Raw genomic sequence first — 14,429 nt, 5'->3', positions numbered from 1 at the left:
ACAAGCCACCCACACTTCTGTGGGAAGTCTTTCTCCCAGGCTGTGAACGCACTTGTGAGTGTCCATCAGTCACTGGGATAGATTCCTTGCGACTGAGACACTTTTTGAAGCGGGGAGGGGGAAGCGGGGGTGCTGGACATACCAAGGGGTTGGTGAAAGAATTTTTTTTTATTATTATTATTAAAAAGGCAATGTCTAAAATAAAATGTAAACAAAGTAAAGAAAGGAGGCTTTCCGGGGAAGCTAAAAATTAGCAATTCTAAAAGCATTAATGAGCCATGAATGGACAGCTATAGCTCCCTCTCTAGCCAAGCATGGTTGAGAAGGAACTGAGGAGGGTTTGCATGCGAGGAGCAGGGCATGCTCCCAAAGCTCTCCAGTCAGCAGCACAGGGATCCAGACACCCCTACAGTGGAGCACCCATCAGGACACTACTTGAAGTAGTAACTTGATGCATAAGATCCTCACAAGAGGTGTTTCAACACTTTGCAGGGCTGAACTCCGAACCTGGAGCTCATGAAGGATCTCTGGGAAGTAAGTGTTTAATTTCTGAGCAGTTGAGAGGGGAAGATTTACTACTGGTTAATCTCTAGGCTGTCATTGCCCTAAGGCACAGGTAACCAGAGAGTGCTGGAGGAGCACTTGCAACACAGTCTAAATAAAATAAACCAAATAGCCACAGATAACATTTAAGGAACCCAGCTACACATCTGGATGATGCAAAAGAGAGCCATGGCACAGGAGAGGAGGGTATGAACTATTTTTGCTCAAATTTATTTCTATAAATTTGTACACAAAGTTTGGATGTGGTACAATAGTCCATCAAATAGGAAAGGAGGAACATTTAGGTGTGATGCAAGATTCCAGGACTGTCCTCTCGCATAATACAAAGGCACGTTTCAGAGCTTCAATACACTCAACAATTAACTGTTGAAGAAGGCAGGTTACACATGCAGTAGTGCAATGCTTTAAATTACACACACACACACACACACACACACAGTACTCTGAATAATACATCTCCCTACAAGCATAAGTGTCAACATCCATGTAAACAAACATTTAAAAAAAACAGTCAGATGTATATCCTGTGCAGAAAGGCTACTCTCTCACATTCATAGCATGGAATATATTATAATTTTTTATAAACTCCTCTTTAAACAGCAGAATTCATTCCCAACTTTACATTTGGACCCTGATCTTGCAAACACATGTATCACTTTATGCATGTGAACAGCCCCATCAGATTCACCCCACTGCACATCCCTGAGTGTTTGCAGGATCAGGGCCACTGTTACATTCACATAAAATTGCACCTCCCAATACTTCTAGAGTTTGTTTAAAGTATTGCTGGCTAATACTGAGCGCTTCCAACATTTTCTCATACAACACACATTCAAGTACCATCTAAAGTCAGACCTGCTTATAAAGACATTCAAAAATTAAAAATAGGGAGCTAAATATACAGTATGGAAATAACATGGTCCATTAGAGTTACAAGTTCTTTTGGTTTCCAACACCATGCACAGCAGAAGCTATAAAACTGGGCCCAACCATCAAACTGTATTATTTGTGCTTTCAGAGGGGGCTTTTCCCAACCAGAAACACCCTTGTGCTATGTAACTACATCCAAAAGCAGTTCTTGTGCAATGGACCTACAATACTGGGCTCACTATCAAATCAATAAGTGCTTTCTTTGGGTTGAAAAATGAATGGACCCTTCTCTCCCAGCAGAATCTGTGCCACTGCTGGTAAGAACCTGTAGCAGTGGGAATATTTAAAGTCCACCATCCACCATCAGAAATATTATATAGCAGATTCCAATGGGTATCATGTTTTCCTCTGTCCTCATTGCCACAGCTGTGGGGAATCATAATATTCTTCTGGATAGTGATAGCACTTTGTAGTGGGATGTATCTCAAGCAAGATTTTTTTTATTTTTAAAAAGGTCTAACATTTGAATAGTTTAACAACTTTTTTCCTTTAAAAACAGACACCCATCCACACATGCTTTCAGATTTATAGAACAAAAAACAATGTGGACTTCTGGAGACCCCATCTCCAACTCTGATTTCGAGCAGGTCAACATCAGGTCAAACGTAGTTCTCTCAGTTGATGTCCAATACCTCAGTCTCTGGCAGGCCAAACTTAGTCTTGTACTTGTCAAAGAGTTTAATCAGAGAGCTCACATACATGCGGTGATAAAAGTCTACCTCCCTCTGGCTCGGATGGTCCATTCTGGGAATGGTGATAGGCTCCCCAACTGAAAAGAAAAAAAAGAAAACCGAACCAGAACATTAGCTTTTTCTCCCAACAGAGTGTCTGAGGTTTCTGCATTGTCTAGAGTCCTGTCTACGCTGGCGTTTTGCACTGGTGTAGCTACGTTTGTGCAGCCCCCGGTGTAGATGCCCTGCAATGGTGTAAGACAGGGATTGCACCAGAACAATTTAACACACTAAGGGGCTTATCCAAAGCCCACTGCAGTTATTGGAGATTCCCACAATGTTCAGCGAGCTCTGCATCAGAACGCAAGTCACACTGGTACATCCCTGGTTTCCAGTGGTGCAGAGCGGGTCTTCAGTCGCCAGTTACAGTGGTTGTAGCAGAATCAAAGTTACATCAGTGCAAATTTTGCAGCCACTGCACCAAAGGGTGTAGTAACTTCTGCAGTTACAGACTGGCGGTAACTTACTACCCCTTCAAGAGCAAGGAGGAGGAATTGTATCTTAGCGGGATGTCTCAGGAATACAACGCCTCCTGGTGCAATGCCTGGGGTAGTGCTGCTTATGCATTACCCTGTGCTGAAAGGTATAATAATCTAGCTCACTGAACTGTTCCTGCGTGGTCCATGCCAAATATACTGATCTTCTGCACTCTGCTGAGTTGGCTATTGGTCCTGTGCTGTTCTTATCTGGGTCACAAAGGGAGATGTGGCTTTACAATACTGTAAATAGGATATTCACATAGGATCCACATGGAGAGAAGGGGGACAGAGTAGGGAAACAATGATAACTTTGGACCATCTGCAGAGCTTAGGCAATTGCCGTAGGATGGATTTTTCATACACTGTGGATCCTGTAGCTGACTTCAAGAGTCTCAGTTTCTGGTAGGTCCAAGTAACTGCTGTAATTTTTAAAACTGATGAATTAGAGACCTAACATACAAGCTGCAGTAAAAGAAACCCTGCATAGAACTGGGCTGTTTCTCCCTCCTGAAAAGCTTGGTGCTTTGGGAGGTGAGAACAAAGAGGGAGCTCAGTGTCAGAACACTCAGTCTGGAGTGGGATCCCAACACAGATCTGGATTCTAGAGAGTGACCCAGTGTAACAACTTCTGCTAAATAATATGGTAACTGCAAGAAACTCAGTTATTCTTAGAAGGATAAAGGGCTAAGTTCATCCTGCTTGAATCTGAGCCTTTGGATCCAGGGAGTCTAGTTATCCAAACCTCAGAGTCCACTAAACCAGCCTCTTCTCCAGCCCAACAGAACAGTGTGGTGCTGTATGTCATGTACATGTTCAAATCCAGTGCTTACCAACAGTGGTGATGGGCTTGGAATACGGTAGCAATCCCCAGGTGTTGGAAGAGAAGAGGCCACGGCCATGGAATATGCATGGAGCAAAACCAATGTGTTTTTGAAACTTCTTCTGGACCCATCTTCCCCAGGAGCCCTCCTCAAAGATCACCTGCTTGTAAACCTCGTTCTCGCCAAATGAATACACCGGGACCAAATCCGCTCTACAAATAAAAAAAACCAGACATGAGTCAAAACCTTCCCGAGGCTGGAGATCAGCTTCTAGGCTCAGTGCCAACAGGCACATGCCTGAACAAAGAAGAGCCGCAGAAGAGGCTCCTGCTGATTTTCTGCACCCTGCATTCACTGCAACTTTGCCTGCAACAGACGAAACTAGCCTTCCCTATTGCTAGGAGTTATGACGCCTGCAAGATGCAATAAGCTCCAGTGGGTGCCCATCAGGTGTACAAATCAACTAGAGAGGGAGGATGGGATTGTGATTAAGGCAGACAGATAGACTCAGGAGATCTGGGTTCAATTCCTGGCTCTGCTACAGATTCCTTGGACCAATCATTTAAATCTTTCTATTTCTCATCTGTAAGGAAGGATTTCCCCCATTTTTCTACCACGCTTTGCCTTGTCTTCAACTGGCAAGACCTTCGGGGCTGGGACTGCCCATGTATATGTACAGTGCACAGAATGCCTAGCACAATGATCTCCGCTAGGAGTTAGCATAATACAAGTACTTAACATGTGAAAAAAACAACCCCCAAATTAGAAAAAAAATGGTGAGCTAGCCACAAATCACTTCCCATGCAGCTCTGTTTGTGTAAGGACTGAAGCAAGCACTGGAACTGCCAGTTTCATAGAGGTGTGCACAAACAAAAAGTTAATCTGGTTCCTATTTCGGGGTTGGGCAGAACAATACCGTGGAAGTGGAACAAAGTAAAGGACAATACAGGCTTTGGAACAGCAGAGTGTTACCGCATTTGTGCAGATGGCGGCGGTAACTGTAGATGTTGCCAAAGCTGTTTTACATCAAAGAAATAACGAGGGAAACTGACACTACAAGTGAAAGATCTCCACTACTCTAGATCAGTTCCTTCCACTGCAAACTGCTCCATGTACACACAGCCCCAAAGGGAAAGGCAAGAACAAGCTCTCATGCCTGAAATCCTAGAATCTCATACACAATATGGAAAGAGTGAATCCAAAGAGTTCATTGCTTCATGTAATGACCAAGGGAGAGCGTAGGGGGAGGGGCTGTTATAATCTACTCCCATAGATGTGCTGGAAATTAAAAAGTGTTCTGGAGTACAGCGGATTTCTCCTTTACCCGTGTCGTAGAGCCAGCTTCACAAATCCCTTCCGATTTTTCAGAGTCACCGAGTTCTTCCCGGGTGTGCAGTTCAGGGACTCCGCAGCTCCTCCCACCACAATGACAATTGCATTTCCACTGCCGTTCTTGGACAGGATGTAATCTATGCTGTCGCGGTTCACAGGACAGATACCTGAGCATTGCAGGAGAGAAAAATCTAGCTGGAAATTACTGAAGACTTGCTGTTTGCAGTGCAGAAGATGAGTGGGTGGGGGGAGACACACTTGGTTTTGAAAACAAAGCTCTGCACAATCCCCAACTTTTAACGAGTATTTCCCCCTATCCCCCAGGGTGAGAGACAGCACTTATTCAATTCCAGCTATTATAGTCCAGCTGGATGGTCCAAAGTAGGCTGAGCATCTTCCTAATTTAGAATGAAAATCCCCAGAGACCAAAAGGAACTCCAAAGATTTTTAAAGTCATATGGGCATGCTGAGCTCAGCATTGCAACATCTAAGTGATTTAGAAGCCTAAATCTCATTTTCAGAAGGAATTTAAGCACTTAAGCATCTAAATTTCATTGATACCTGATGGTATTTGGGCTCCTAAGTGCCTAAATCCCTTTTGAAAATATTTTCACTCCTAAATTAGTTAGGTGCTGCAACACAGGGCACAGCAATGCCCAAACACCTTTAAAAAGACGGGCCTAAAATCTATAGATGCAGCACTAGTCTTACATCAGTACAAGGCCCCTAATCCCAATGACCTTTTGCTATTCTAGCACATAATTGCTCTGGCACATAGGCACTGAACTTTACCCTTTCAGTTCGTAGCATTTGTCACTGGTGTAGTGCTGGAACTGCTAGCACATAAGGGCTCACTTCTGCACTCAGAGATGAATGCCCATTTGTCTAAGAGCCATAGGGCTGTCTAATTTAAGGCACAAATCCTGCCCCCAAAATTTTGTGGCAATAAGAGTAGTTTTACATTTATTAAAGGGAGAAAATTCTCGAGTGCTCAGTCAATTTTGCAGGATTTTCTGAATATTGTCATGGATGGTTTTAGCTGGGGGACAGAGTGTGAAACCATGAAGGAAATAGTGGGGGAAGAAATCTCATTTCCCTGGAGAGATGCTTTAGTGTTGCGTTCTGGGGTGGAAAGCAAGAAATGCACACTGCACCTTCACACTGGGATCTCTTTATCCCAGAGCCGATTAGCTAAAGCACGAGTGCATTTTTCGACACTGCACTTCAGAGTGGAGAGTGCTAGAAGTTAGTTAAGGCAAGCTAGACACTTTCTGTTCTGTTCTCAAACCAGAAAGTACGTATGGTGAGAACATATTCTGGTGGTGCCTTGATTACTTCAGCATAATTCTCCTAAGAACCCTGCACTGACAAAGATGAGGGTACAGTCTGCAGGAGAGTAGGTGAATACCATCCATTATACAGCCCTACAGGAGGGCATCATGCTCCAAGGAGCTTAAAATTCCAATCAGAAGTAGAAAAGGGGGATTTTCCAGCTTTATTAAGTATCACTTAATTGACAATGCCAAATACATTCAAAATAAATGCAGTTTATTCTCAGATTCCTGAAATACAGGGATTTTATGGTAAGGTTATTCTCACAAACATGAATAGCCTAGAAAAAGTGTCCTTGTTCCTAAATTCAGTTTCAGATACACTAACAGTACACAGTCAAATGACTCGTAATTTTCCTGAAATCGCTGACCGCTTTTTCACTAGAACCTGCAACATACATGATTTAAAGATCAATTTCATTGGTTAATCCCCCCAGCCCCATCTAAATGGAGAGACAGCTTCCTTTTGAAGGAAAAAGCACTTTATTGAACAGCTGCAAGCTGAAACAATACCATTACCTCGTCTTTATCTGTGGTGGGTCGCTAACTAGCGCATCTGACGCGCAGGTTAACAAGAGACCATCCCTCCTTGGTGACACTCTACCCCAGGGTGCTGTCATTGTCTGTCTGCGCACACTCTGCGTGCGTGCGTGTGTGGGTGTGAGTTTGTTACAGTGCTTGGAGCTAGCCCTCTTTGGAAAAAAAAAAAAAGACAGACTAGATAAAAGCACATGAGCAGACTATTAATGCGAAGCATCACACTGCACGCGGACAGTCCATGGCAGGCTAGACCCACACCTCCAGCTCGCCACAAACTAAGTGTTCATGTCGTCAAGCCCAGAGTGTAACCTCACCGCAGCCTATCGCCACACAGAGCAGGTCTGAGTCATTCCAGAGCTAATAAGTCTCCTTCCTAAGGCCAAGTCTACACCACACACTTATTTCAGTACAAGTACGTTGCTCAGAGGTGTGAAAAATCCACACCCCTGAGCAACATAATTATACTGACCTTCGCCCCCTCCGGAGACAGCGCTGCACTGGCAGGAGAGCTTCCCCCGCCAACATAGCTACCGTGTCTCGCAGAGGTGGAGTAACTACTAAGCCAATGGGAGAGCACTCTTCATCAAAGCCCTACAGGCGGGCAGCAGCAACGATGTAATTTCTGTAGCGCAGACCTACCCTAACATTCCTTTCCGGGCCATCAGAGTTTATGTCTTTAAGGGGGAAACTTGTACTAACTACCAATTTTCTATAACCTTTTGGTAATTACTGTAAATACAATAGGATTGAGAAGCAAAGTTAACCACAGCATTAAAATATCAAGCACTAAAGAGAACACTTACATTTGCTAGACATAAATTTGGCCTGTTTCTTCTCGCCACCTCCAAATGCTCAATAGATCTTAGGAGATGGAAGAGGCTTATTGTATCCTTTAGCCCACATCCATCAGTGCCACTGCTAGATTGCTCACCGGCAGCGTTTCTTAGAACTATGGCAAGATATGGGGGAGGGGGGAAAGAGAGAATCTGGAGGGTGGCTAGGTGGGGAAGAGGGATAGAGGAAGAGGAGCTCTTACCGCCAGACATTAAGTAGTCCCTCAAAATAGGCATTCTAAAGTTCCCAGCTAACGTAGCAAGGTACGGTCTGATCCCAGGAAACTTCTGGCCAACACCAGTGGCTTCTGTGCTGAAGTTGCAGAAAGCCCCCAAGCCCATGATTCCATGCGGGTGGTAGCCAAAAATGTAATTCCTGTTCGTCAGCAGATTGTGGGTTTTAACCAGCTGAGAAAGAGAGAAAGGGTCGCAAAGTTAGAACGCCAGCAAAATTGCATGCAGAAATTCTCTTGCATGAGACAACTTAAGGCCAAGAGAAAAAGGAGGTTTTGAAAAGTAAGTTTGACACTAAATTTTGAAATCTGCAAAATTTCAAAAGCGTTCGTGTCCAGTTCACCAATGCTGATCATCTTATCCCAGACCCGAAATTTACCTCCCATCACCAACCACCAAGGAAATACAGGACATACCATCTTGAATTCAGTCAGGATGGTGGAAATGAAAGATTCAACAAGAAAATCCTTTTGGTTCCCTACAGTTAAGAGGCAAATATTGAATGAATGTGTGTTCCCTATCATGGGACCACACACTCACTTTGCCATGTTTAAGGGACCGACTGGGTTTCAGCAAAAACCATTTCCCTTCAATGCCCTTCCTGCCATCCCTCATGTCCTGAAATGCAAAATTAAAATTTGTGAGTACCCGAATGCAGGCTCTGTGACTCCCTGAAACCCACATCTGCTGCTTTGTGCTTCTAGAGCAGTTTAGATTTAGTCACCTCCCCAAATAAGCAGCCTCAACATGGTTTGCACTTGACTGGCAGCAGACAATTTCTGTAACTTTTTTCTTCCCACGTTAGTGAGATCTTTACTTTCCTAAGTGATCCCATCCTTCCCCAACTCTTCTAAAGTGCCCAAAGTGAATGCACAAGGCCTTCATAACTAGTGGCTGGTACTGTTCAGTTCCTGGAGGAACTGTACAGGAATCCAAGTGACAAGCCTTTTTGATTCAAGATTGAGAGTTTTCTGGCCATTTGAAAATCAGGAGAAGACAGACTGGCACAGAATCAATCCCTCCCAGACAAATTCAAATTTCACCAGTGCGTCTTAGTTCTCCGGCACACATAGCAAGCAAAGTGCAGAGAAAAATCCACATCCTGCCTAAAGCTGTGCCCAAACTGGTTTCACTTACTCAGTGAAATACCTGTTAATATTTAGCGCACCAAAAAACCCCTTGAAAAGCCATTGGACTGGGAAAGGAAATCCAATAATTGTCACGCAGTTCATTGTACCTGTAATCACAGCATACGAGTACTGCATGGCTTTGCATCTGTGAGTGACTTCTGCCATTAAAGCCTGCATACCTTATACAAGCTATCAACTGGTCTTTCACAAGGCAAAAACAGGGATCACTGAACAGAATTCCTTGGTGGATGCAGGAGCAGAGAGATTTGCTTAGTTTCAGATGGTGCATTCAGAATAAGAGACTGTACAGATTCTGCTGAGTTCCAAAAAAGCAGAAACTTTAGCTGCTGGGTTGTCGTATACAATACGACACATCACAATCTAAATTTTGGCCTCAGATATATACATGCATTTTGCATTCAAGTCAGTTTAATGGGTTAACTTCAGTGGGAACTGCACTCACGTGTAGGTATTGTGGTAGCACTCAGGAACCCCAGTCATGAGCCAGGATACCATTGTGCTAGGTGATATCTTTTTTGTTATGTGTTTGTACATTTCCTTCTCCAAAGAGCTTACAAATCTCTCACATGTCTAAAGGCAGAATATGGCCCTTGGTATGAATATGTAATAAGCTGTATTTGAAAGAGCAGAGAAACTTTCCAAAAAACTGACAATGTTGCACCATCATAGCTGATTTACTCCAAGAAGTTTCTTGATGATGACAACATGACTCGACAAAACTACAAAGCACCGAAACGCATCTCTGTGGGCCTAACGTGTTGTAATAAATCTAGTGCCCTGGCGTTTGTATGCACATGAAGTAGGTTGCGTTTGAAAGAATGCAGAAACTTTTCAAATATCTGGTGAAAGTAGGTTTGCACCATCACAACACATTTTAAGCAAAGATTTCCAGGCAATAGAAATCCAGTCATGTTGTCCTGAGTTGCCAAGATTACAGGTCACCAAAAAGTACCTAATACTCTGCAATTAATCAAGTGCCCAGGAGTTTGAATCAAACAGAGGAAGGTACTCTCAAAAACAATATACCGCACAGTAACACATTTGTTCTGAAAAAGCACATGAATGATACTTCAGCAGGTTAAATGCATGGATTATTATCTTCCCCAGGGATTTACATGGTTATAAATTATGTCCGACTAATATCCCAGGAGCATTTTTAAGATGCCCAGAGACTTTTTTACAATATGGTAGCAGCCAGAGTTCTTGAGCAGGAGGGGACCCTGTTTTGCTAAGTGCCACCCCCATGCCAAGATTCAAGCTTATCGCTTTATAAATTAAAACCCTGAAAAAAATATTGCCCTAATCTCATGAAAAGAAAAGCCGGGCAAGATGACACAAAGCAAATCTGTTTTCCTTCTCCGGAGGAAGAAACCCCAAAGGTCTGATTTTGAGCCCCCAGAACAATAAGCTCTAGATGAGCTTTCTGAAAAAGCTCATTTATTTATGGTTTGTACTGCAGTAATACCCAAGATCCTCAATCACAGACCAGGATTCCATTGTGTCAGGCACTGTACAAACCTAGAACAAAGATTATATTCTAGCGCTCACAATCTTTGAGAATCAGGCGCCATGTGTTTTTAAAGCTAAACGGTTTCATGTCTCATCAGCAGAAAAAGAAACAAATGCAAAAAGATTGCATCTAACTCCGTTACTAAACAAACTGCTGTGCGTCATTAATTGGCACTGTAGGGCCTGTTCTGCCACCTTGCTTTGTTCCACCACCTGGTCATAGCAGGAAGGCCATTCCACATCCTTATGGCTTTGGGAAGCAAGAAAAAGTCACGTGGCTAGACCAAGAAATGGAGACGGTTTTTCAGGAGTAGTAGGGATAACAAATGGAGGGGAATAGGTAGAGAGAGACTGAAAATTCAGTTATGGGTAAAATAGCAGTACCCGATTTCTCTTGCCCTAGTACTGGGGGAGAGAGACAGGTAGCAAGAAGAGACTAGTAGGCCTGGGCAAGGAAGATGGCCACAGTACACCTGCAGTTTGGTTTAACCAGCCCCAGAGTCTATAAGTTACATATAGTACATTTATTCATAGCCTTAGAGCCTTAGGCACTCTGCAGTTAAAAGGGTGAAGGAGCTTTAAAACATCGACTTAAGTGAATCTGATTGATGGCAAAGGGACAAACTAGCAGTACAAACCACTAAGGACAGCTTTCCAATGGCTGGAGTAGTCTAGATAATAGAGAAGGACAGGGAACCTGTAAGTCCTGCTTCCATTGCCAGCTCTGTGACGAACTTTCTGTATGACCTGTGGCAAGTTATTTGATCTCAGTGGCTCAGTTTCCGCAGCTGTGAAGGGATGGGGCCATACCTCTCTCATGAGTAAGGCTGCTTGGGGGTTACAGCTCAGAGACCTTCTAATTAAAGATGCTGCAAGGTCTGGGTTACATTTCTGCATTCTAACAATGCATATGCAGAGCCTGCCCCTTCTGTATGCCTCAGTGACCACACAGTGAGAGGCGGAAGAGAGCCAGCTCATCCCAGCAGCTGTACTTTGTCACCCTGAATCCCACGTGCTTTTGTTTTTCCCCGAGAGGTTACTTTAGGAGGGAGTTCAGACCCTTCAGGGGCTCTGAAAGCCACACTCTACAGCACAAGAGCTTTGGAAGCATGATAAATGCTCCGTGTCAGGGCTTCAGCCAAACCTGTACCTGGCACAGGCTAGAAGGAAACTTTCCCTGGGCACAAGTTACCCAGGAGGAATTTCTTGCACTTTCCTTTAAGGCCACCATTGGCCACGGTTAGTGGCAGGACCGTGGACTAGATGGACCACTGCTCTGAGCATGGCATTTCCCACAAACGCCTACAGGGCCTGCCTACTGATTAAGAGGGAGAGTAGTCCATAACTGCCCATGGTTTTGTTTTCCCCTGTACATACAATACTACTTTAGTATAGAGATCCTAAAGCAGAGGCGGGCAAACGACAGTCCCACGGGCCGGAGGTGGCCCACGGGCCATCCTGCCCGGCCCCTGAGTTCCTGTCCCAGGAGGCTAGCCAGCCCCCGGCCCCTCCCCTGCTGTCCCCCATTCCCCGCAGCCACGCCACCATGCAGGCAGCGCTCTAGGCGGCAGGGCTGTGCATTCATGCAGGGTAGCACGTCTGGCTCCGGCCAGGCAGCGTGGCTGCCAGACATACTGCTTTGCGCAGCATGGGAAAGGGGCTGGGGCCGTCAGGGGACGGTTGGATGGGGTGGGGGGTGGTCAGGGAACAGGGGAGTTGGTTAGGTGTGGGAGTCCCAGGGTGGGGGGGCCTGTCTGGGGGCAGAGGTGTGGATAAGGGTTGGGGCGGTCAGGGGACAGGGGGTTTGGATGGGTCGGTCAGATAGGGTGCGGGGGCCAGGCTGTTTGGGGAGGCACAGCCTTCCCTACCTGGCCCTCCATACAGTTTTGCACTCCAATGTGGCCCTTGGGCCAAAAAGTTTGCCCACCCCTGTCCTAAAGCTTCCCTGTTGCTCCCACTTCAACACCTCACTCTCCACTCCCTGTGAAACCTTCCCCCTCCCCTTATTTTACCGCCTTCACTAGGAGAAAGGTGCCCTAATGCAAAGTGCAGCAGCACGAAATCCCTGCTTCCCCTTGCCTCACGCTGTTCAGCGGTTACTAACGAGTGATATCTAAAAAGGGTTACCCCCAGACTGAAGCTATGACCTTCAGCCCAGTGCCCTGAGGGTGGACTTTCCTCCCCGTAGTGAATAAAACTGGGGTGAATGTCACTCCTGGATGCATGGGGAGCTGGTGAGTCTGACACCGAGACAGAGCGTGCACAAACAGAAGTGGAAGTAGCCATACTAACAGGACACAGTCCGAGCAGAGAGCCTGAACAGCCTAGGGTCCAAAGGTTTGAACACTATCCAGACCTAGGAAGAAACAGGGCTAGCCCCAAAGCATTTACTGTCCAAAGGTATTTGTGGACCAAGGATACATCTAACCCTTGAGTGGGAGGTGCAGTTTCCAGCTTGACATACCATTGCTACTGTGCTCTCCTGCTAGTATGGGTGTGATGGGCCAGAGGCCTCTTGTCTGCCCCTAGCATGTCAGCCAGATAAGGGCTGGGGCCAGCTGGCCCCTCCCACCACCATACACTATTGTTAACCCACTCGACCAGACACTGGGTCTTACCCCTCATGTGCGTACATCTGCTAGCACTGGAATTTACACTTCCAGCACCACATGGAGACATACCCCAGAAGTGAAAGAAAGGAACGCTGCCACAAGCACAGAGCTAGTTCCTGTTCGTATTTATTCCTCTTTATGCTGGTCCAGCCTAAAGAGTTGGGTAAGTGTGGGTGTGGGGCGTTAGAACAAGCGAAGAGAGCAAGGGTTGGTGGGGACAGTGAGAACAGTGCAGGCAGTTGAGAGGACTGAGGCAGGGGCTGGTGCAAACAGCCGACGAGCAGAGAGTAAAAGCCGGCTGAGAGCTCCCAGTGCCGCACGCTGGTTGCTGACATCACTCTGGTCCAAGGTGTCTGGAGCAAGCGATACCAGCCAGGCAGCTCCCCGTCTCACTGGTGCTGGGAATGCCCCTTGTATCCCCAGAGGCTGGAGTTTGTCCTGCCTTGCTTCTTCCATAGCCCAATCCCTCAAGCTGGGGACAGAGTGTTAAGACCCAGGGTCTGGCTACCATTTTAGCAGAAATACCCATCTACTCTGTCTCAGCAGAGTGGCTGAAGGTTATTGAAATTAGGGAGTAAAGATCTGCTACATCTAGTGCAGGATGCATGAGCCCCTGCTTCAATTTTGCTGCAGTAGTCCAGCTTAGAAGGAAAATACTCTTCTGTATGCCAACTAGGCCAGCCAGATCAAAGGGATTTGGGAGCAAGCTGGAAAAGCTCTTACAAGCCTCATTTGCACAAATGGTGCAAGGCTGCCTGCAGCCACCTTTGACTTTTCTAGCAAGATAATTGTCAGGTGCTATTTAAAATAGTCATATTAAGTAGAGGCTGTTTGCAGCTGCAATCTTGTCTCTTGAATAGCTTCAGCAGAACTTTAAATTGCCAGCATTAAGCTACACACATTCATAGTTTTGACTGTGCATCTCTTATGACCAATCAGGCACTTTATAAAGCTGAGCCCTTTAGGGTTAACATGCACAAACAGCAGTGGTTCTCAACCAGGGGCAGAGGTCTTCCAGAGGATATGTAAACTCATCTAGATATTTGCCTAGTTTTATAACAGGCTACATGAAAGCACTAGCAAAGTCAGTAAAAACTAAAATTTCATACAGACCATGACTGTGTTTATAGTTCCCTACATAGTATATCAGGATTTCAAAACCTGAGGGTCACGATTTTTTTTTTTTTAATAATTATATGGTAAGCAATTTTTCAGTAAGTGTGTGCTATAACACTTTTGTATTTGTGTCAGATTTTGTAAGCAAGTAGTTTAAGCAAGCTGAAACTTGAGGTACACAACACAAATCAGACTCCTGAAAGGGGTACAGTAGTCTGGAAAGGTTGAGAGTCACTGGTTTAGAGA

At 45.2% G+C, this 14,429-nt stretch overlaps 1 protein-coding gene across 1 annotated transcript in view; it reads right to left on the bottom strand.

Annotated features, from left to right (window-relative positions):
* Nucleotides 1-818: 818 nt before the first annotated feature.
* DGAT2 (diacylglycerol O-acyltransferase 2) overlaps nt 819-14,429 on the bottom strand; it is a 32,338-nt gene continuing 18,727 nt past the window's right edge. Inside the window, exons 5-8 of the mRNA XM_077841877.1 lie at nt 7,765-7,969; nt 4,850-5,024; nt 3,535-3,737; nt 819-2,263 (exon numbers count right to left, since the gene is read on the bottom strand). Coding sequence (XP_077698003.1) covers nt 2,109-2,263; nt 3,535-3,737; nt 4,850-5,024; nt 7,765-7,969 — 738 coding nt within the window. The 3' untranslated portion in view covers nt 819-2,108. The remainder of the gene's footprint in view (nt 2,264-3,534; nt 3,738-4,849; nt 5,025-7,764; nt 7,970-14,429) is intronic.

Source organism: Eretmochelys imbricata, chromosome 1 (genome assembly GCF_965152235.1).
Source record: "Eretmochelys imbricata isolate rEreImb1 chromosome 1, rEreImb1.hap1, whole genome shotgun sequence".
Taxonomy (NCBI): Eukaryota; Metazoa; Chordata; order Testudines; family Cheloniidae; genus Eretmochelys; species Eretmochelys imbricata.
Note: the sequence above shows the minus strand (reverse complement) of the source record. Positions and strands in the feature narration are given on the sequence as shown.